The following is a 25,017-nucleotide window of genomic DNA, read 5'->3' on the forward strand; positions in this document are numbered from 1 at the left end:
AGACAAATACGCTGGTCCTATGGACAAATATTCTGGTCCACTAGACAAATATGTTGATCCACAAGACATATACACTAGTCCACTAGACAAATACGCTGGTCCTATGGACAAATATTCTGGTCCACTAGACAAATACGCTGATCCACAAGACATATACGCTAGTCCCCTAGACAAAAACCCTGGTCCACTAGACAAATATGCTGATCCACTAGACAAATACACTGGTCCAATAGACAAATATGCTGAACCACTATACATATATGCTGGTCTACTACACAAATACACTGGTCCACTCGACAAATACACTGACCCACTAGACAAATACACTGGTCCACTAAACAAATACGCTGATCAACTAGACAAATACACTGGTCCACTAGACAAATATGTTGATCCACTAGACAAATACACTGATCCACTAGACAAATACACTGGTCCACTAGACAAATACACTGGTCCACTAGACAAATATGCTGATCCACTAGACAAATACACTGGTCCACTAGACAAATATGTTGATTCACTAGACAAATACGCTGATCCACTAGACAAATATGTTGATCCTCTAGACAAATACACTGGTCCACTTGACAAATACGCTGATCCACTAGACAAATACACTGGTCGACTAGACAAATATGTTGATCCACTAGACAAATATGTTGATCCACTTAAAACATAAACTGGTCCACTTGACAAATATGTTGATCCACTAGACAAATACGCTGGTCCACAAGACAAATATGTTGATCCACTAGACAAATATGTTGATCCACTAGACAAATACACTGGTCTACTAGACAAATATGTTGATCCAAAAGACAAATATGCTGATCCACTTGACAAATATGTTGATCCACTAGACAAATACGCTGGTCCACAAGACAAATATGTTGATCCTCTAGACAAATATCTTGATCCACTAGACAAATACACTAGTCCACTAGACAAATATGTTGATCCACTAGACAAATACGCTTATCCACTAGACAAATATGTTGATCCACTAGACAAATACACTGGTCCACTAGACAAATACACTGGTCTACTAGACAAATATGTTGATCCAAAAGACAAATATGTTGATCCACTAGACAAATACACTGGTCTACTAGACAAATATGTTGATCCAAAAGACAAATATGCTGATCCACTTGACAAATATGTTGATCCTCTAGACAAATATCTTGATCCACTAGACAAATACACTAGTCCACTAGACAAATATGTTGATCCACTAGACAAATACACTAGTCCACTAGACAAATATGTTGATCCACTAGACAAATACACTGGTCCACTAGACAAATATGTTGATCCACTAGACAAATACACTGGTCCACTTGACAAATATGTTGATTCACTAGACAAATATGTTGATCCTCTAGACAAATATGTTGATCCACTAGACAAATACACTGGTCCACTAGACAAATATGTTGATCCACTAGACAAATACACTGGTCCACTTGACAAATATGTTGATTCACTAGACAAATATGTTGATCCACTAGACAAATATGTTGATCCACTTGACAAATACACTGGTCCACTAGACAAATACACTGGTCCACTAGACTGACTAACTGACTGAGTATGGTTTTACGCCGCTTTTAGCAATATTCCAGCAATATCACGGCGGGGGACACCAGAAATGGGCTTCACACATTGTACCCATGTCGGGAATCGAACCCGGGTCTTCGGCGTGACGAGTGAACGCTTTAACCACTAGGCTACCCGACCGCCCCTGGTCCAAGAGACAAATATGTTGATCCACTAGACAAATATGTTGATCCACTAGACAAATACACCGACCCACTAGACAAATACACCGAACCACTAGACAAATACACCGATCCACTAGACAAATACGCTGATCCACTAGACAATTACAGTGGTCCACTAGACACATATGCTGATCCACTTGACAAAACCGCTGATCCACAAGACAAATATGTTGATCCACTAGACAAATATGTTGATCCACTAGACAAATATGTTGATCCACTAGACAAATATGTTGATCCACAAGACAAATATGTTGATCCACTAGACAAATATGTTGATCCACAAGACAAATATGTTGATCCACTAGACAAATATGTTGATCCACAAGACAAATATTCTTGTCCACTAGACAAATGCCAGTAGACATTCATCTTAACCAGTCATTTTAAAACTAAACAATGGGTTTTCATGCATACTAACTGTAACAGAATAAATCACACAGACTGCAACAGATTGGATCCTACCTTTCCCCTCTCTCTCTTAAACAACTCCAATCACGCATTTTTGAAACATTTAGATGCAAATCTAGTTTGTCATTTATTGTGGCCTTACCTACCAACATTTCCAAACTAGTAAGGTGTTTTATTAATCAGCATAATCAGTACACAGCTACACACAGTTATGGAGGCTGGTTTGCCTTGACCCACATTAATATCTTGTTTACATTACAGACTGAAAACTGGCATTCACATAATTGATAAAATCTTCATCACACCATGGGGCGGTCGGGTAGCCTAATGGTTAAAGCATTTGTTTGTCACACCGAAGACCTGGGTTTGATTCCTGACATGGGTACAATGTGTGAAGCCCATTTCTGGTAACCCCCGCCGTGATATTGGTGGAATACTGCTAAAAGCGGCATAAAACTAAACTCCCCCACTCACTCATCATAACATTGTGGCCATTAAAGGTCTCAAAGAAAGTTACCACTTAGAATTAGTTGTGATCTTACCATTTGTTTTTCCCAATGTCATACACCCAAAATGAGTTTTTGACATTATCTCGTTTTTCCTTATCTCGACTGAGTCCCTGCAATCAAAAATACAATACTTCAATGCATGAGATAACAACTATATTCTCAGGTTCTCAAAGTTGTGGCAGGCCAGGCTTATTTTATTACTTGTTTCATAGGCACGATTTCATTAAGATAAAACAACATGCTGTGTTCAAACTAGAGGATGATGACTTCAAGGTAACATACCAGTTCATAACCAGTTATATCTTCATTTCTTAACATTTTTTTATTCACTGACCCTCAAGACAAAAAATAGATATTTTTGCCTTTGTTTTTAGCATCTTAGCATAATAGTTGTTCCTATCATAAATTCTTACCGAAGTGAAAATGAATTGAATTAATCCGAAAATTTATATCAGGATATTTATCCTGATCCTCGATCTTATAACACAGAATCCAAAACATGCCTATCCACCAGATCACCCATCAAAAGTTTCTTGCCCAAAACTACAAATATTGAGTCCAATGTTCAGAGAAAAGGAAAGTGAGCTACTAGTGGAGGTAACTCTGATCTGGTGACCTGGACATCCTTTCACAAAGCAATCTTACACGACTATTGTAAGTCACAGTTAAAGCACGAGAGCTATGATCATCTAAGCACTAAGACTGCTTTGTCGAACGGCTCCTGGTGAAGAGACAGTGTTCCCGTTTACCGGTAAATACTAGGTTTTTTACCAGAAAAATTGGGCTTGGAGCTGTAATCTATGTGACTGCCAGTCCTTGTGGACCGGCAAATAAAGTACCTTATAAATCTGTGTTCTTGAACAAAAAAATCGCCGATATTCATATAAGTATATTTTTTTAATGAAGTCAGCTTGTCTTTTACCTTCAAGATTTCCCCTTGTCTATTTTTAGTGCAAGGAAATAACATGTTGCTTTGCTTCTAGGTTAAATATACATTTCAAGCGACTTTTGTCTTGAAAAATAAAAAAAAGAGAAAATTGTGACTGAATATGGTGTGAATGATGTGTAGATCTAAGTAACTTCAGAGATGATGTCATGTGGAATGAATTTTGTAGAATTTTCCTATTCGGAATATTCTATAAGTAATACGTTACCACTGTTATACCGAGGCTGTTGTCCCCCACAACTGCTCTTATAGCGAAATCTTCCACAGAGATCTCAATTACCTCATGCAGCACGTGCGTAGCCACCTAGCTGCCATGTGACACCCTTCACTCTTGTCTCTTGCGAGAGCAAGTGCTCTGGGGATGGACGGGCGGGCAGCAGCCTAGTGGTAACGTATTACTAATAGAATATTCCGAATAGGAAAATTCTACAAATTACATTAAGTAATACGTTACCACTGTTATACCGAGGCTGACTACCACAGTAGGCGGTGGGGAGCACCTACAACCCGAATCCTGACAGCTAGCGTTCCTTCCGGCCAGCGGAAGTAAACAACAACGCGGAAGCACTCGATGCGCATGCTCCCAGCTTGGCGTTACCATATAGGGATACCAAAGCACTGTCAAGCGCATACCGTAAGGCTCAATCGTCATTGCCAAAACGATTGGTGACTCCAAACGGCCCCACTGGATAGGTATTTCATCGCCGCAGCGGATGAGAACACAGTATCTGTGTGAGCTAAATCTTAGATCAGGTTAAACAGTCGAAAAGAATGAAATTAATTTCATTCGGACCGTATATCCCGAGAACAAGCCTACTTAAGCGTGTGTAATAGGCGCGTGACCTAAATTCAATATTGGAAAGCATGCATTACAAGGTTGCAATACACGACAGACAATTAGGTTAATAATTGTCAAATCCAAACAAAGAAACACACAGAAAGCCCCCGCTACCTGTAACCCCTGAGACAGGTACGCCAGATTGATGACAGAACGAAGCCATAACGCAATCGAGTTGCGAGTTATGTCAACCGTGCGATTAGGGTTACACGATATGAACAGATGGTCCCGCCCTTGTCTGCGTTCATTCGAAGCCTTAAGATAATACTTAAGGGCCCTAACCGGACACAGCGATCTGTCCTCGGTATCAGCAGGAGGTAAGATTTCTTTGAGGGATCTTACAGTGAATTCTCTCTCCGTTTGGCCAAATTTCTGATTCTTAGTGGCGAAGCCCATGAGCAAGCCCAGGCGGACCGCTCCTTCGTCGCCCCTATCGAATCGTACTTTGGTGACATCGAGTGTGTGTATTTCCGACACTCGTGCCGCCGTGGCAAAGGAGAGAAGTAATGCTGTTTTCCAAGTCACATGCCGGAACGAAGCACTACCCAAGGGTTCATACGGAGCCTCCGTAAGTGATTGTAACACTAAAGAGAGATCCCAGGCCGGTGCCCCAAGGCGGCCCTTTTTAAGAACTTGCTGTTTGAAACCCTTGATAATACTCCGAATCACCGGCTCTTTTGAGAGACTGGTACCCATAGCAACGTCCCGTACCATAGCAACGGACGAGACATAGTTGGCAATGGAACGCCCCGAGAGTTTCCGGGTCTCTCGTAAATGAGACATGAAACGAGCAATATCCTGAACAGATACCTTATCTGGCGAATGAATGTGATGTTTGCAACACCACTTCGTGAAAATAGCCCAATGTGCATTATACACCTTCTGGGTAGAATCACGATGCATACTAACGTATGCCCGAGACGCCCGACAAAAAACCCCTTTACTCCTCAGACGCTCGGTGACAACATCCAAGCGTGCAGATTGAACTGCCCTGCATTTGGATGAAGCTGACGGGTGTGAGGGTGGATCAGCAGATCCGGTCTCACAGGCAGTGGAAGTGGCGACTGCGTGGCCTGGGCCAGCAAGTCGGGGTACCACCATCAGTTCGGCCACATGGGCGCGATCAGTAACATTCGACAGCGAACTCCTCGGAGCCGGCTTAGAATGAGTGGTATTAAAGCTGTCGGCAGGTAAGCATAAGCGTCCATGCCCGTCCAGTCTAACGCTAGAGCATCGTGATCGATGGCCCTCAGGTCCGGGACTGGTGATACAAACAACGGGAGTTGATTGTTGAATCTGGTTTCGAACAGGTCGACCATCGGACGACCCAAACGTTCGCACAGCCACTGAAACACCACTGGGTTTAGCATCCACTCCGTGGGTCTCGGATCCCGAGGCCTCGATAGAGCGTCGGCCAGTACGTTCCGCACACCTGGGACACTGTCCACCAGAGCGTAAAACTCGAACGCGAGATCGAGTAGCGAGTGACTGTGGGTTCCCCCCAGTTTGTTCACATAGGACACTACCGTCGTGTTGTCGGTCGCCAGCATGAGCCGAGTCGATAACGGGAGTATCGGCTCAGGGAAGGACCAGTGACTACGGTAGCCGCCGCCGTACCCGTAGACCCTGCGTCCGAACCCGCAGCCACTGAAGGGGCCAGGGACGGAACAACCAGGGCCTTATCCTGAGATAAGGCCGCCTGTTTGGAGTCCACCAAATTTGGAGTCCACCAATTGCGACAACAAAGCCGCGACGGAATCCCCGGGACGACAAAAACTTCTGACAAGCGCCGCAGCGCCTGGCAGCAGGAGTAGACGGGGTGCTGGACAAATCCAATTCCATGTCAGACATTGTTCTTTGAACAAAAAGCAAAACATGGTTACAACACACACACCAAACATATTCACAAACGTAGATTTTCCGAAGAAAAACAAACAATAATAGCGAATACATAAAATACATATATTATAGATATACCGTATTCGACGTAATAAGCGCCCCGCTCTAATAAGCGCCCACGGCGACATTTGCTAAGATATTGGCTAGTGAACAATCCCAATTAGCACCCCTTACGATTGATGAATGTACACAAGACTTATTTATTCGCGTATAATACGCACTTGTGTGTTATGCACCCTTAATTATGGCGTTTAATTTTGAAAAATATATCTGTCGTACATAAACATTTCAGGCTGACAGCATAAACAACGAAATTTATCTTTCAACTCTGTTTATTTTTATACCAAATTAATATTCTAATAAGAGCCCCCTATTTCTCATTTTGAGAGCGCCCTGGGCGCTTATTACGTCGAATACGGTATATATATAAAATAATAGGTGATGCAAAAAAACACCCCACAATATACCACTAAAGGTAGACGGAAAACACAAAGTGCCGCCGCCACACCCCGTTAGTAGCGAAAAAAAAGGCACGAAAATTTAGGCGGGAAAATTTTCTAAGCGCCGTATAACGAACGCCCCATAAATTACAGTTTACTTAGGACTAAGAAACAGTAATAAATATTACCAAGGATAGCAGGAGGCTGGTAGAACGCAGAGCAGTCTATGGATACGTCTTGCGAAGGCAAGCGAAGAGACAAGAGTGAAGGGTGTCACATGGCAGCTAGGTGGCTACGCACGTGCTGCATGAGGTAATTGAGATCTCTGTGGAAGATTTCACTATAAGAGGAGTTGTGGGGGACAACAGCCTTGGTATAACAGTGGTAACGTATTACTTAATGTAATAAAACCAGATAATTGTTATTTGTTTTTTTAATTGTTGAAAGTTGGGACAGACAAAAATTAGAGGGACTGGTAAGAGAGTCCTCCAAGTGAAGAAGCATGTTTTGAGATCGGTGTTACAGATCGAAGTGGAGCAGGAAACTGTCCTCTGCTATATCAGGACAAGAAATAATTTTTAAAAATTCATCTTTTGAGCAGAACAGAATGTTACATGTTGAAATTCTAATGCAAATGACTACACTAATTAGCTCTAAAGAGGGACCCAAACACTGGGTGAAAAAGTGACTACAACATTTGAGTAAGCCCAACAAATGCAGTCCAACCACAGCTTACTGTTTGCTGGCGAGTAGGTGCCTTACTCTGAGACAGGACTCACCCCAAAAAAGTACTAGAATTTGTACTTTACTAAGAAAGTGAAATCCCAAATATAACATTGTTACATTTGACCATTCTATAGTAGGCATTGTGTATTCATAGCTGAAAGCTATCCCAATTAGATCATTAGAAATACGAATCCTATCCAAAATCAAACATTCTGCCTTGAAATGCCAACAGGCATAAAATCAAACTTGCTTATGTACATTTTACATATATAATGTCACACACATGACGCTGTTTTGTACTGTTTTCTAATCCTCTCTTCTCAACTTACCGACAACACATGGATTTCATTTAATTCCGGGTCGAGTGTTGCCCTCTGTGTGAAACCTGAGGAAGACAAAACTGTTCATATCCATGGCAATAAATATCATGGCAATTAATTCCAAATCTATATGTCAAATGAATTTTGTCTTCATTACATCAGGTCATGATAAACTAATTATCAGAAGCTCATCCGAGTTTGTTACAAACCAAGCCCAATCTCATTAAAATCAGATCTTAGTTCTCGCTACCGCTAAACAAAGATCTGAGGACATCCCATTACGGGTCATGTCAGAACAACCTTTCATCCAACCATTCAGAGGGTCCCTTACCAGATCATGAAAGTGACGGACGGAATGTGTTTTCTAATCATGCAACCTCGAAAAATTTAACAGAGGGTATTCAGAACGACAGTTACGTTGTTTTTTTTATTATATCCATATAATCTAGGCCATCTAAAAGCCATTCCAGAATGTTCTCTTTATCAGTTTTAAATATTTTAATCGAGAATACGTCAAAATATGTTTCGAAGCGTAGTCACCAGTTTGAAACTTGTGTTGTAAAGCTCGAGAAAGCTGCCTTCTTATTGGCTAATGTTGATTTCTTGTCAGTCATTTCACTGGTCAGTTAAAATTCGCGAAAGGTCGTTCTGACATGAGCCGTTATGGGATGTCCTCAGATCTTTGTTTAGCAATAGCGAAAACTAAGATCTGATTTTAATGAGATTGAGACCAAGCCCTTCCCTTACTCAAACAAATAATAAAGCCATAACAGCTTAAGATTTTGTTCTGAACATAAGATGTGAACTATAAAATCCCCACTGAGAAAATATTGTGATGGAAATCTGGTAATTAATATATTCTGGCCTAAAAGGATAAAAATCTGGTGACGTAAGGGACCACCTCTCAAACTATCTTATTTTTACATAGCTTGCACTATGAGAACATGCAGTAACCAGCTGACAACTTGAATATGATTTGTTCACTAGCAAAGGGAGTTCTGTGGGACGTTGTAATGGAGTGAGTGAGTAGAACAGTATTTCAGTCATATCACTGCATGTCAGCTTGATGTGGGGGAAAGCTCAAGTGACAGGGGTTTGACATTTACCACTAACCAGGATCATGGATCTGGTGCTGACAAACCTAGAACCATAATCAGACCTATATTCGGGATGTGTGAGCCCACAATTATAAGCTTCGGACATGCCTAAAGGATACAATCTGAATTACCACCAATCAGAGGGCTTCAACTTGAACTTAAAAAATGCAAGCTTGTCATTGAGGCCTGGGCCCACTTGCACAAAATAATCTTAGTGCTAAGACTATTGTAAGCCTATGCTAAAGTATGGGAGTTACGATCATCTTAGCGCTAAGATCGCTTTGTGCAAGTGGGCCCTGAACAGCAGAAACTTTCTAAAATGATTTGGATATTTTGAATTTGGCAACAGAAACTAAGAATTTTTAAAATGACAGATTTCTCCTGGCATGAATAAATTAGACAATCAGATCAGTCGTATGACCTTGACGAACTTGACTCACATATGAAAAAGCATTGAAGAAAGATATACACTGATACACTGATACTATGAAAGGAGTGAGTGAGTGAGTTGGGTTTAACGCCGCTTTTAACAGTATTCCAGTATATCACGGCGTGTCGGCTTAATGTGGGAGGAAAGCCCGAAGTGATGCAGGTCTCAGACGTTTACCACTTCGGTGAAACCCACGAGCACGGGTATGGTGCTGACAAACCTAGAAACATAATCGGGGCGAACCGGGATTCGAACCCACAATAATAGGTTTCTGGCGTGCCCAAGGGACGCAACTCTGCATAGCGAATCGCGGCGCCTTAGACGACTGGGCTACCCGTGCCCCCGATACTAAGAAAGGAAATGAGACATGCGATGTGAAGCATGTATGTCTACCTGCTTGACAGCCATCCCTCTTTGTGCCATCCGATATAGTCTCCACCAAACCTGTGTCCACACTGTATGTTAGAAAGTCGTTTAAATACTCTCGTGCTCGCTGACCAGCAAATATGTACAACACTCTGCGGATCTGAAATAATTTTACATGTATGACTCACCATGCAAAAACATGAAAAACAACAGGCACCAAACCTCAAGGACATATTCCTACAAGTTCTACCTGAAAAACTAATTACCGGTATACAAATATTGCATCATTTGGCTCATTGACAGGACATTAGGGCTGGGTAACTCGGGTACCCGGGTCGGGTGGGTACTGAGTAGGAGCCGGGTACCCACAGGACTACCCGGGCCTGTGGTTAGTCACGTGATATGTTGTTGAATGACAAAAATTATCTGGAACTCTATGGTTACACTACAAGTCACTAATGTTCGCATTTCTTTCTGAAATGCACCCATTCCTTCTGATTTTTTTCATATGGTTTAATAAAGATATAACTTATTTTAACTTCAGTGTATGAATGACCAGATTGTTTAATACATGTATCTAATGTCTAAATACGTTTTGCCTGGGCTATGCTAAATATGTTCCCAATTGGACATTTTAAGACATCTCCTGAGACCTACAGTGGGTACCTGGGTAGGGTTGTGTAATAGGGGGGTGGGTACCCGGGTAGTAAATTTGGACTCGTCTCAGCCCTACAGGACATGATGCCACAACTATTAATATCCATATACCCATAGTAATAATTTCAAATAGAGGAATTGCTGTGTATCTACGCCAAATTTGAGGCAAGATAAAATAAAAAGGAAAGAAATTTCTAAACATTAGCCCCACATCATCAGACATACTTATCTCATTATTTCCACAAAATCAAAACTTACTGGATGAAACAGCATTGAGTGACCAATCCTTGACCGGAGCTCTGGACTGTCCTCGATGAGACTGGACCAGGTATTGGTGGGTATATGATAGCCAAACAGGCCGCTAAATACTGGCTCATGACCTCGCTCATTCTCATTTGCACTGGAAAAGCAGGGAAAAAATTATGAAACTCACAATGAAAATAAAATTCAGAATGAAAAGAATTTTCAAATTTCAAAATATCGTAAACCAAAGTGATCAAACCTTGCAAATATTTTAAGCAATACTGCCAATCTTTACATGGGATACTAACAAAACTGACTGATTTTGGAAACTTTGAATACGACTGGAACAATGATGGGTGGCAGAGGGTACTGCTGAAACAATGATTAGTTTTGAGACTGCCTGCATCAGTATAATACTGACCAATAACACCCGTACAATCATGAATTTATTTACTCCACTCTCATTAATATTACAGACTGGAAACAATTGAACCTGGAGGAGAAAATCAGTGGTTGAGACCATGACCAATGTTTGTTTGTTGTTTAAAGCTGCACTCAGCAATAGTCAAGCTATATGACGGTGGTCTGTAAATAATCAAGTCTGGTCCAGACAATCCAGTGATTGACATCATGAGCATCAATCCACGCAATTAGGCTACGATGACATGTATCAACCAAGTCAGTGAGCCTGACCACCCAATCCCGTTAGTCACCTCTTACGACAAGCAGAGTTGCCTCTTACGGCAAGCACGGGTTGCTGAACACCATGGGTCACCATGAGCAATGATCCATGCTGTTTGGGTACATTAACACAGAATCAGCCAAGTCACATTATAACTCACAAATCCTTAATTTGTTGAGCTTGTTCAGAGAGCATGGGTTTCTTGGATCCTATTCTTCCCATCCCTCTGTGTTGAGGTGAAACGTTTGTTTGTTTGTTTGTTATTTAACGCTGCACTCAGCAATATTCCAGCTATATGACGGACTGGACAATCCAGTGATTGATATCATGAGCATGGATCCACCCATTTGGGATGTTAAGACATGGACAATCTAGTGATTGATATCATGAGCATGGATCCACCCATTTGGGATGTTATGACATGCATCAAGTCCGCGAGCCTGACCAACCGATCCCATTAGTCGCCTCTTAGGCAAGCATGGATTGCTGAAGACCTATTCTAACTAGTATCTTCACGGGGATGAGGTGTAATGGGCCTGTCACACTACCACGATTTAGAGTAACTTGCACCTAGCGTGTAAAAGACATTACGCTGTCATGCGCTTTCATCGAAAAAACAAGATTTTTGCATATCCATAGCGTATACATAACGAGAGTTTACCGTATATGTAACGCATGACTAACGTATGAGTAGCGTATCAGTGACTTATACATAACTTATGACAGCTTATAAAAGCGTATGGCCAGCGTATGCTCGCTCAGCGGAGGGGAAAGGTGCCTAAAACGGGCCGTATGGGTAACGTATATCTGGCGTATGTAAACGTACGTGGAGCGTACCTCTAACATATGCCTAACTTATAAATCATACCTTCATATGTTCCCATACACCGAAAATTTTATGCATGCACAAAAATGTTTTTAAGCCTCAGTGTACTACAACGTATAACAGCGTGCTTTTAATGTAGACAACTTATCTTAACTTATCCATAGTGTGTTTCTGCGTTGCCGGCGTCTTGGCAAAAATTCTCATACGTCGCCATACATTACTGTTATACATTGCAGTGTGGCAGGGCCATAAAATTATTCTTACCTTGTAAGTACCCGGCCTCCAAAAACATAAATAGTTTGCTTCTCAACATCAATGACCATCTGATGGTCGAAAATGAGACGCGGCCCCCCCATTGCTGCAGTGTCTTCCGTGATTTCCGTCCACCGACCTGACCCCACATCATACATGTAGAAGTCACACTGAAAGTCATACAAGCCCAACATCAGACAACCCTCCTGCACAGGCAAAAAAGATGGCAATTCAAATCAACACGTTTCTGAAGAGTATTTCAGTTTCATCAAATTGCATGTCAGCTAAGATGGGCGGTAACAATAAAGTGGGTTTAACGCGGCTTGAAACAGTATTCCAGTTATATCACATCATGTCAGCTTAATGTGAGAGGATAGCCCGAAGTGATGCAGGTCTCAGACGTTTACCACTTCAGTGAAACCCACGAGCATGGGTACGGTGCTGACAAACCTAGAAACATAATCGGGGCGAACTGGGATTGGAACCCACAATCATAGGTTTCTGGCGTGCCCAAGGGACGCAACTCTGCACAAACCTAGAAACATAATCAGGGCGAACCGGGATTCGAATCCACGATACATTTCTGGCATGCCCAAGGGAGGCAACTCTGCACAACGAACTGCAGCGCCTTAGATGACTGGTCGAGTCCCCAGTCAAGTCAGTAGAAATTAATTAATTAATTAATTAATTAATTAATTATGAAATAGATCTGTCATTGACCCCAAACTACTCTCAAGAACAGTATAACTGCTTTGGTTGTGTTGACAAATGTTGGGAAAAGGTCTTTCAAAAGTTAAAAAACAGTGAATTTAAACAAGAACTTAAACAAAGAAAACCCATGAAAACAGAAAACAAGAATGGAAATTACTTTCAAATTATCTTGTGACCTCATGGAAGCATCTAAGTATCTCCCGAGTGTAAAGATCTGCTTCCTTTCATGATCCAGACACATTTTGTGACACGACCGGGCACTTGGACCTCCCTGGAAAACAAACAGTATCGTAAAAATACAAAATATATGTGACATTTGGAGAACCATACGAGTGCAATCTTGAGTGAGTGAGTGAGTTGGGTTTAACGCCGCTTTTAACAGTATTCCAGTTATATCGCGGCATGTCAGCTTGATGTGGGAGGAAAGCCCAAAGTGATGCAGGTCTCAGACGTGTACCACTTCGGTGAAACCCACGAGCACGGGTATGGTGCTGACAAACCTAGAAACATAATCGGGGCAAACCCAGATTCAAACCCACAATCATAGGTTTCTGGCGTGCCCAAGGGACGCAAATCTGCACAGCGAATCGCGGTGCGGAGTGAGTGAGTGAGTGAGTGAGTGAGTATGGTTTTACGCCACTCTTAGCAATATTCCAGCAATATCATGGCGGGGGACACCAGAAATGGGCTTCACACATTGTACCCATGTGGGGAATCGACTTTAACCACTAGGCTACCCGAACGCCCCTCCAGCAAGATGAATGCCAGCAAGTGATCATGGCACAAGCAGTAGTGTTTGTTGCTTGACATCATGTTCAACATGTGCCAGAGTCATGTGGCTGGCTATCTGGTCAACACGCTGCTTCAATGTCAGGCAATGGTAGGGTTCACACACACAGGGTTTTACGCGACAAATGTAGAGAAAGGACGCAGACGAAAATTAAACTGCATTCCAAAGGACGCACAGTAACATTCACTGTACCTACAGCGTATCAAGAGCAGTTATGGGTGTCTTTTATCTCGCCCATCAATCATGACCACTGTCCAGATGATCATTGATTCATTACAGGCTTTAAAGTAATTATCTTAACGAACAGTACACCATTTCATTACATTACAGGACTCTCATATTGCCGGCAAGGACCCTTAAACTTAATTATGGGGGATCCCCTGAACCCCACTTTTGTAGGTCAAGGTAAAACCTTGCACACAGTTTGTGCGCTGAGTAGTCCCTATTGGTCATGTGTACTTACCAGGGACGGAGATGTAGACAAACCCATGAAGTATTGAATGACAGGGAGTCTTATTCATCACCAACGCTTGAGGCCAACAAAAACATATCTGGTAAACCCCATCAAACAAAATGTCAATGGCTTTGGAACTCTTGCACATACCATCAGAAAATAGTACTTTTAATTCCCTTTCTTACCAAAAAACATTCCTGACACATACATGTATCATTTTGTACTGATAAACAACCTCACGATACGGTGTTCCTATAGTGTCACAATAATATTGCTAATCACGAAACCTCAGAGAGTACAGCCCTCACCTCTTCCTCTGTGTTTTTCGACACACACGTCCACTGTCTGGTGGGGACATTGTAGGCCCAGAGGTCAGCTAGGTCATGATTGCCATCCCAACCCCCAAACAAGTATATTGTTTCTGGAAGAAGAAAGTAGAATCATACAACTAAAGTCATCCCTTTTTTACACTTACGACCATATTGCATGCTGTTCATGTTTGTTTGGTGTTTTTTGTTTGTTGTTTAACGCCACACTCAGAAATATTCCAGCTATTTGACGGCAGCCAGTAAATAATCAAGTCTGGACCAGACAATCCCAGTGTTCCCGTTTTCCGGTAATTACCAGTTTTTTACCTGTAAAATTAGGCTTGGACCGGTAACTCATGTGACTGCCAGTCCCTGTGGACCGGCAAATAAAGTACTTATAAATCTTTGTTGTTGAACAAAACATCAGTGATATTCATTAAGTACATTTTCGAACAAAGTCAGCTTGTCTGTTACCATCAGGGTTTCTTTCCCCTTGTCTATTTCTAGGTTAAATATCCATTTGTGGCGACTTTGTCTCGAAATATTAAAAAAACAAAGAGAAAATTGTGACTGAAGTTTGTATGAATGACGTATAGATCTAACTAAGTTACTTCAGAGATGACATCTTTGCACTGAACATGAAGATGAATGAATTAAAACCAAATAATTTTCATACGTTATTCCATTTGTTGAAAGTTGGGACTTGCAAAAATTAGGGGGACTGGTAATTTTTAGAGTTGCCAGTCCACGAGGACTGGCAGATTCAAAACCCAACAGGAACACTGCAATCCGGTGATTGACATCATGAGCATTGATCCACGCAATTGGGATCGATGACATGCATCAACCAAGTCAGTGAGCCTGAAGATACTAATGACAATGTGTGACTTTTACTCAAAATACTGTGGACAATGTCTAGACTGTTCAACATTATTCAACTGCCTTACAACATGTTCAACACTGTGTATACAATATTCTATCTAACAAGCAAAGAACCTATTCACATTTGAATTTACTATTGACTACACAAACTGTCATCTTACCTGTGTGTACATCTATACACATCTGATGTCCCCCTCGCATCCCTGGACGAAACACGGAGTTGGTATCGTTATCTACAAGAAACATATATAACATGTATAACAGGATGCTATCTATATCATTTCTAACCTGCACCATCAAGGCTTAGAAATTATTATCACTTCTTTGTGAAGGCTTAACACATCTTCCATCTCAAATTCTAGGTTCATCCTCGTGTGAGTGAGTGAGTGAGTGAGTGAGTGAGAGTGGGTGAGTGAGTGAGAGAGAGAGAGAGAGAGAGAGAGAGAGAGAGAGAGAGAGAGAGAGAGAGAGAGAGAGAGAGCGAGAGAGAGAGAGAGAGAGAGAGAGAGAGAGAGAGAGAGCACAATTTCATGAACTGTGTCTATTTACATGGGGAATACGATAAATATATCTGTCAATGTAATATGAGATGGTTATTTCTTGTTTCATGTGTTGAAAATTTGGTAGGAATTTGGTAGGTAATCCACACACAATCAGACTGGTCACTTAGTAATTTTCACTTTGGTCGCCTCTTAAAAGCTTTTGGGCAACCCAGGACACCCATGGGTGAGTGAGTGAGTGAGTATGGTTTTACATCACTTTTAGCAATATTCCAACAATATCACGGTGGGAACCCCAGAAATGGGCTTCACACATTGTACCCATGTCGGGATTCGAACTCGGGTCTTCGGCGTGACGAGCGAACACTTTAACCACTAGGCTACACAACCGCCCCAGGACAAACATAGGAACAAGGGACAGCCCATGAGGAGAACTGAATCCAGACTTGTGCCAAATGCAAATAATCCTGACATCCGAAGTTGTAGATGTTGTAAACTATTACTTACTTTTGCTGACTGGCTGAATTGCTGTCCACCTTGGTTTATAATCTTGCTGACTGATATACTGGTCAAATAGTCCCTCTGAAACAACATCACACAGATGACTTTAGCAACAGTGCAAGGTCTTCCAGCAAACAAATACCAAGATAATTACTCCTGACAATAACATTTGGGGTTGGCCATCGTTATCTGAACTGCATGATGACCATGACATATATCTTAATTACATCACTACCTTGTGAAAAGCAATGACTTTGTTCAGCCCCCTAAAATGTTTCAGAACTGATTCAAAACATCACAATTCCTGTAATGCTGCAAACAAATGATGAGAAAAAGATGTACTGTAAATCTTGAAATAAACGTGAGCTTGAATTAAATGCGAAAAATGCAAATGGTCTTTTGTTCGCATTAAGAAAACTTCGCATTTATCATTTTATGTCCCCAAAATGACTATCAACAATAAGACAGCCTCACTGCTATCCCCTTGACTATCATTAATTCAAAAGACAAAGCCATAAATATGGATTTCTTTTGCAGAACTTTGAACTTATATAATTTCCATATCTTTGAAAAACATACAATACATTAGATACATACCTTCACATGCCTTTGTAACTAACTTTTCACAAGCATCAAAATCTCCTTTCATAACCTGAAAAACAGAAAGATATGCCAGATACAGTAAAACAGGTAATCCCACATTCAGTTCATTTTGAAATCTCCCATAACAGAAGTTAAGGGGTTACAACATTTATCTTTCTCAAATTCGACTGACAGAGGAGGCACGCCACTGATAGAGTCAAATGTGTTTACCTTGGTCATATTCCAAGCAATGATATAAGGGCCTCAAATGAACAGTGTGCCGTTGTACAAATCATGGGAGTTACGATCACCTTAGTGTTAGAATCGCTTTGAACAACGGCACCCAGTGTTAGAATGGCGATGGGTCCTGGGATTCTTGGGTTCTTTCACCATGTTTGTATCTTGTCTCATGACCTACTATACTGATCAATCTATCAATAGAAACATTTGCATTATGCCTAAGGCATGACCCTTGACATTCATCCTTAATCTGAAGATAGCGAGGTGAAATGGGGTTTTATATTGCTGATATAGCGACTTCCCTGCCCATGTGATGGCTGATTGTACTAGTCCACACCAGTTTTAGAGTGCTAGCCCATGAGATACCATGCTACAGTATAATACGGATATCGCACACAAAACACAGCATACAGTCTTAGAGCCTACAACTGCCTGCTGTATCTCCTTAATGCCGAGTGCAAGGCAGGGAAACAACAAGTACCATCTTTTATTATCTTTTGGCATGACAGGGCCAGGGATCGAATCACCAACCTTCTAGCCTGACACTCTATGCACTCGACATGGAGACACCCCTTGACGTTCATCCTTAATCTGAAGATGGCGAGGTGCAATGGGGTTTCAAATCGCTGATATAGCGACTTCCCTGCCCATGTGATTGGCTGATTGTACTAGTCCACACCAGTTTTATAGTGCTAGCCCATGAGATACCATGCTACAGTATAATATGGATATCCCACTCAAAACACAGCATACAGTCTTAGAGCCTACAACTGCCTGCTGTATCTCCTTACCATCTTTTATTATTTTTTGGCTTGACGGGGCCAGGGATCGATTCACCAACCTTCCAGCCTGACACTCTATGCACTCGACATGGAGACAGTCTCCTCAATTTGGAACTCTACTCACCAGAGAGTGATGTAACTCTGTAAGTATTGGGTGTTCCAGAACAATCTTCGTCTTCTTCTGCAGAGCTTCATATGCCCCTATGTACCTCCTCTGTCGGAAGTGCTTCAAACACAATCGTATTGCCTCTCGTTCCCGATACTATAACACAAGTCTGATTATATAACAACTGCAGTCCAAAAATAGACACGACAATGAGGCCCACCTGGCAATATTACATTCATTTGAACAACGTAAAATAACAACAAAAGATGATTATTTTCAGCATGATTTACTTCACGATCATGCATCCATTGTGATATAAGCGAGTCCATCACATTGCTAAATAAGCAAACAGTAAAAAGTTTGTTTTTGTTTGTTTGTTTGTTTGTTTTTACGCCACACTCAGCAATATTCCAGCTATATGACGGCGGTCTGTAAATAATCGAGTCTGGACCAGACAATCCAGTGATTGATCTCATGAGCTTCGATCCACGCAATTGGGATCGATGACAAGCTTCAACCAAGTCAGCCAGCCTGACCAGCCGATCCCGTTAGTCGCCTTTTACAAGCATAGTCGCCTTTTACCGCAAGCATGGGTTGCTGAAGACCTATTCTACCCCGGATCTTCACGGGTCATAACAAGTTTGTAATCACATGATGTAGCTGACAAGAATGAGAGTGAGAATGGTTTTTACGCTGCTTTTAGCAATATTCCGACAATACCACAGTGGGGGACACCAGAAATGGGCTTCACACATTGTACCCATGTACCGGGTCTTCGCCGTGACGAGCAAACGCTTTAACCAGAAGGCTACCCAACCGCCCCTAGCTGACAAGAAGCTCGCAGAGAAAGGTTACACATGTCATGCTGCATGGTCAATAGTTCATGGTTCCACTAACACACAATTGATCTGATACTTGAGTGCAGTTGAGCCAAAGGTGAAACAAAGAGACATTTTTTAACAGATGTACGAAATATCCAAAATATTTCAAAGCAGTTATTTAACAAAATCTCTCTGTGTGTGTCTCTTTCTGTCTGTGCGTGTGTGTGTGTGTGTGTGTGTGTGTGGTTTTTTTAATGTCACACTCAGCGATATTTCAGCTATATGACTGCAGCCTGTAAATAATGGAGTCTGGACCAGACAATCCAGTGATTGATATTATGAGCCGCGATCCACACTGTCATGGTACAATGAGCCTGACGACCCAATCCATTAAGTCCCCTCTTACGACAAGCATTATTGTTTTTAGACCAATTCGAAACCAGAATCCCCGAGAGTTCCCAGATCAGTCGCCTCTTTTGCCTAGCAATGGATGAGGTGAGGTGAGGTGAGGTGAGGTGAGGTGAGGTGAGGTGAGGTGAGGTGAGGTGAAATGGGGTTTAACGTCGCGTCCAAGATTATTGCACTTATATAGCAACGTGCATGTACGTGTGTGTGTTTGTGTGGCTGCTTGTACTAGTTCGGACTGATGCCGATTTATATTGCTAGCTCACTGAGATACCATGCCGCAGTTGAACATGAATACCCCACTCAGACACAGTATACTGACTCTGAGCCGACCAGTCCTTGTTTTAGCCCCTTAATGCCGAGCGCCAGACAGGGTAACAACAAGTACCATCTTTTAACGTCTTTTGGTATGACGCGGTCGGGGATCGAACCCCGGACCTTCCGCTCTCCGGGCGGATGCCCTACCACTAAACCACGGAGGCGGTCCCTAGCAATGGGACACATACTAGCCCAGGTCCCTACATGGATGATTGAAGAGGACTATCATACTCACTGTATTATACCAGTTCATGCAAGGTTTCACAGCATCCCAATCATCACGTCCGTAAAGTTCAACATACCAAATACTGAAGTTAAAACTCGGGCCCCAGGCCTGAATTGGGACTGAAAAAGAAGAGCATTGTGGTTACCAAAATTATAATGCATAACATGTCCCATACCAAAATACACCTAAACATGTTTTCTGAATACCTGAATCCCGAATATACCGAATATAGGACACTGATTGATTATCATTTCAAAATTGTCCACAAGAGACGGATAAGGATAACATGACCATCCTTGTAATGACATCCGAATAATCAAGAATTGCTCTATATTCTTAGTCACAGTAATGTACAAGCCACCATTACAGTCACCATTCCTGTGTTTCAGTACATGACCTATCCTAGAGTGAGTGAGTGAGTTGGGTTTAACGCCGCTTTTAACAGTATTTCAGTTATATCACGGCGTGTCAGCTTAATGTGAGAGGAAAGCCCGAAGTGATGCAGGTCTCAGACGTTTACCACTTCAGTGAAACCCACGAGCATGGGTACGGTGCTGACAAACCTAGAAACATAGTCGGGGCGAACTGGGATTCGAACCCACAATCATAGGTTTCTGGCGTGCCCAAGGGACGCAACTCTGCACAGCCAATCGCGACGCCTTAGACGACTGGGCCACCCGTGCCCCCACCTATTCCTAAAGAGCACATATTTGAAATTAAGCATATAAGTAAAGGGGTCTTTGTCATAAGCCTAATTTTGAAAATGGATGAAGCAGGGCGTGGAGTCATCCCACAGATGACATCCTTACCTTGTCAGCTTGCTGACGGGGTTAACCTCTTTGGTCATGTTGACAAGGCGTCCGACCTCGGATCAGAAGGTCCGTGGTTCGAATCCCATCACGGGACTCAGAAATTTTATGGCCGCTACATTGGCACCCAACGTGGGGCTGAGCACGTTCATATTAATTTTGAAAAGAGGATTTGAGGATTGTTGAGATTCGTTGAATCTAGGGTCCTCAAAAAACGTCAGTCTGTAACTTTCTGAGTTACATAACAATCGTTACAAAAAACATTATGTAATTATAAAATAAAGAATACATACCTATTTTGATATATCTGCAGGGGAAATGATTGCCATCAATTTCATGTCGAAGACTGAAACATTCTGGTGTGTGATCATTCTTCAAGCCACTGAATTAAAAAATGATAAATTTCATCATTTTCTCGTCTACAGAAACAGCAAAAGAAATTTTACAACAATTGCATATTTATATCTCACACAGTGCATTTCATCCTTCTTCTTCGATCCCTGTGTGGTAACGATCCTAAAAAAGGTTTCCAGCTTCAAAAAACACCTCACCCAATAACATCCCAGCCCTAACCATGGCTACCATCACTAACAATTGACCATGCACTGCCTGATTCCCGTGCAACTTGATAACATGATGTCCCAAGCTGACTCATTTTCTTTCTGATCGCCCAGAGTGTGTTTTGTTTTTTGAGGGGAATTATATGTTTACTTTTTTTTCATTTCTGGGAAGTCAACTGAGTGCGTTATCATGGATAATCAGAAATGCAAAGTGTGTGATAATTACAGATGGACCTTTTCTGTACATGACCAATATTTAAATTGCTGCAACTGTTGTGGCCCCTCAAGCACTAAGTTGATAGCTTCCAAGTAAGTTGCGAGTGTAGTACCTTTCAGCTTCCTTGACGACCTCAAGTGCTGAAGGTATTCAACTATCTGTTGAGCTGATGCTGTAGTCGGGGATTGAATGTCCCGAGATTTAAAGGCTTCCCACATATGATCAGCTTTAGTGGAGGTACAATGTGCATCTGTAATAGTTCGAGCCACTCTAGTAGAATAACCTATGCAAAGATAGAGTATTTCCAGTGTCAGATGTAGCTGGCTTGAGTGTGGTTGAAAAAGTGGGTCTGACCTTAGGTACCTTCAATTTGCAACGTTTACGAGTCCGAAGAACCAACTTCTCACTGTCCAGAAGGGCACAACCAAATGTAGATGAAGACGTCTAGTGCCTGAGATCTTGTGTATTACCCGGGGAAGAAGGCCTGTCGGAGAGTTTGCGTAATCATCCTGTCCTTCCCAAGAGATGGCTAGCACATTTGTGATCCCAGGACCAAGGGTACGGTATGGGAGAGGTGAACCTTGGTAGTTAAGTGTCGAATCTTGTCACAAACAGATCGACTTCCGGTTCCCGGTAAAGATGGCAATTCCACCGAAAGATCTCCGTAAGGAGTTGCCAGTGCATCCGGGATGGTTGAATCTCCAGAATGTACGTGGCTTGATCTTGAATGTAAAGCGAGTCGCCCAGTTCAAAGAACTGGTTCATCGTTCATAGGAGCGATGTTGACCTCTTCTTGTTGATGTACCACACAACTGAAGCATTGTCCAATTGAACCATCAGGCGGGATGCTCGTAGAACCTCCATCTAATGTGTCATGGCTAGCACCACTACCTTGAAGTCCAAGTTGTTTGTGTGTACATTTGGTTCCTCTACAGACCAACACCTTGCCACACACAGATCTAATAGGTGTGCTCCCCAACCAATCATTGATGTGTAGGTGTGAACGGGCTCAAGAAGACTCTGCAGACGTTTGACTCCCGAAGCCACCACTAAAGGTGATGGTGTAATGATATCGGGAGTCAAATTTTGATCTTGCGTTCGTCTTTCTGTAGAAACTGGCACATAAAACAGTGTAATGGTCGAAGCTGTGGTTGACCTCTCTCGGTTAGACCTTGTGCTGAAGTTTGGAGGCCCAGGACTTCTTGCCACTGCCAAAGGATAAGTGACTCGTTGAGTGCCAACAGTCCTAGTTTCTGTATCGTCGTCCACCTGTCTAGTGGAACAAACATCTTGCCCACATTGAAGTCGCATAACTGTGTCGTCTTCCAATACACAAGGTTGTGTGGCCAGTATAGACTCAACACTGTCTGAGTGTGTTCTCTGTGAAGGTGACCGAACCTCAATAGAATCAGCTGGTGCCAGGAGTGTCTTGTCCTTATGCAAGTCCTGCTCATGAAAAGCAGTAGTCATAGCCTATAACTAATGCTTGAATGTCAGACTGGGAAGACTCTCAGGATCGAGTTTGGTGATCCCATGATGCTCCCTCCGATCGTGATGCTCCATGCAATCGTTCCAGTATGCACGATCCTGATCCCGATTGACTGTCTACCATCAAAATATGAGGATCTATAAGGTGTTCGTCTATCATGATCAGGGCTGTCAAAACTCTAGGTACATAGATGGAGGGAGCAGTTGCCACTCTCAATCCTGACTGTCGTATAAATGACAAGGTTCAAACAATTGTTAAAAGAACATCAACCCCAATCCTGGCTATCCGATCTGCAGACGATCGTTGAGGGGTACAACAATCCTGACACCTGCCAAACATCCTCCGATCATCGAATGTAAAGTTCCAATCCAAATGATCGTATCTTCGTCAATCTTTTTTTCGTCGATGACAGTGATGAATGCCAACTATATCAGCCGACTATATCAGCCGACCTCCGTGAAACCCTCTCTGAATCTTCACAACACCTTGGCCTTGGCAAGTGCAGTCGTGATAGAAGACTGGTCCAAGGGTGTAGATTTTAAGGTTGTTGAATGAACTGTGTTAAGTGTGGTCTTACAATTCTTTGCTACTGATTGGACCATGCTCTACTGATGTTGATTCAAGCATTTGCTGATGTCTCGCCTGTCACACTTGCGTTTATATGTACTGAGTGAGTGAGTGAGTTGGGTTTAATGCCTCTTTAAACAGTATTCCAGTTATATCGCGGCATGTGAGCTTGATGTGGGAGGAAAGCCCGAAGTGATGCAGGTCTCAGACATTTACCACTACTGTGAAACCCACTAACATGGGTATGTTGTTGACAAACCTAGAAACATAATCGTGGAGAACCGGGATTCGAACCCACAATCATAGGTGTCTGGCGGGCCCAAGGGACATATATGTACTCAATTCAGCCTTTGGTAGATCTTTACACTTGCTGCATCTCTTAGAGTCAGTACAACGACTGCAACAGTTGGAGCAATTTAAGTGTGGGTTATCTACAGAGAGGTCCATCTGCAATTATCACACACTTTGCGTTTCTGATTATCCATGATAACACACTCAGCTGACTCCACAGAGATAAAAAAAAAATTAAAAACATAATTCACTTCAAATATAAAAAACGTCTCCACACTAAGGCGATGAGAATAAGTAAGCTTGGGGCTTCACGTGATCAAGCTGCGCTGGAATCAGGCCGTGCACAGTCCATTGTTAGTGATGGTAGCCATGCTTACAAATGGAAGGTTTTGGGTGATGTGTTTTTCTATGCTGGAAACGTCTTTTAAGATTGTTTCCACACAGAAGGATGAAATGCACAGTGTGAGGTAGAATAATTATTACAAATATTCCTCTTTGGTAAAAATAATGATAATTTAGCAATTAAAAATTATCATACAAGTGTTATCATACAAGTGTTTCCACAGCATACTATGTGGATATACACAGTATGGACAACTTGTTCTTTTATGTTTATACATCCATAAACACAAAAAATACTGAAGTCAATCTTTAAGTATTTGTAACTCTCCTCTTATTCACATAGTGACAGGGTTAGAACTTAACACTAGCCCAGGACTAGTACCAATTTCTGTGGGCTAATACAAATTTCCAAATTTCCCCATTGTTTTAACATTACAGCCTTACCGGGTTAATAAGTTTCGTTATAACCAGAGTGATTGGTTTGTTTGTTGTTTAACGCTGCTCTCAGCAATATTCCAGCTGTATGACGGCAGTCTGTAAATAATCAAGTCTGGACCAGACAATCCAGGGATTGACATCATGAGCATCGATCCACGCAATTGGGATCGATGAAATGCATCAACCAAGTCAGCGAGGCAGATCACCCGATCCTGTTAGTTGCCTCTTACGACAAGCATAGACACCTTT

General features: G+C 42.1%; 1 protein-coding gene across 2 annotated transcripts in view; it reads right to left on the bottom strand.

Annotated features, from left to right (window-relative positions):
• The window catches only part of LOC124146141 (muskelin-like), a 33,708-nt gene that overhangs the window by 4,665 nt on the left and 4,026 nt on the right, over positions 1 to 25,017 (bottom strand). Inside the window, exons 4-16 of one of the 2 annotated variants that reach the window (XM_046516276.2) lie at positions 21,158 to 21,246; positions 20,065 to 20,174; positions 18,304 to 18,441; positions 17,173 to 17,227; positions 16,582 to 16,656; positions 15,736 to 15,807; positions 14,693 to 14,805; positions 13,298 to 13,411; positions 12,442 to 12,599; positions 10,685 to 10,826; positions 9,797 to 9,929; positions 7,886 to 7,941; positions 2,741 to 2,817 (exon numbers count right to left, since the gene is read on the bottom strand). In XM_046516276.2, the coding sequence (XP_046372232.1) occupies positions 2,741 to 2,817; positions 7,886 to 7,941; positions 9,797 to 9,929; positions 10,685 to 10,826; positions 12,442 to 12,599; positions 13,298 to 13,411; positions 14,693 to 14,805; positions 15,736 to 15,807; positions 16,582 to 16,656; positions 17,173 to 17,227; positions 18,304 to 18,441; positions 20,065 to 20,174; positions 21,158 to 21,246 (1,332 nt within the window). Of the gene's footprint in view, positions 1 to 2,740; positions 2,818 to 7,885; positions 7,957 to 9,796; positions 9,930 to 10,684; positions 10,827 to 12,441; positions 12,600 to 13,297; positions 13,412 to 14,692; positions 14,806 to 15,735; positions 15,808 to 16,581; positions 16,657 to 17,172; positions 17,228 to 18,303; positions 18,442 to 20,064; positions 20,175 to 21,157; positions 21,247 to 25,017 lie in introns of both variants that reach the window. The other variant, XM_046516275.2, reaches the window with a different exon arrangement.

Source organism: Haliotis rufescens, unplaced genomic scaffold, assembly GCF_023055435.1.
Source record: "Haliotis rufescens isolate VD_foot unplaced genomic scaffold, xgHalRufe1.0.p SCAF_16, whole genome shotgun sequence".
Lineage (NCBI taxonomy): Eukaryota > Metazoa > Mollusca > Gastropoda > Lepetellida > Haliotidae > Haliotis > Haliotis rufescens.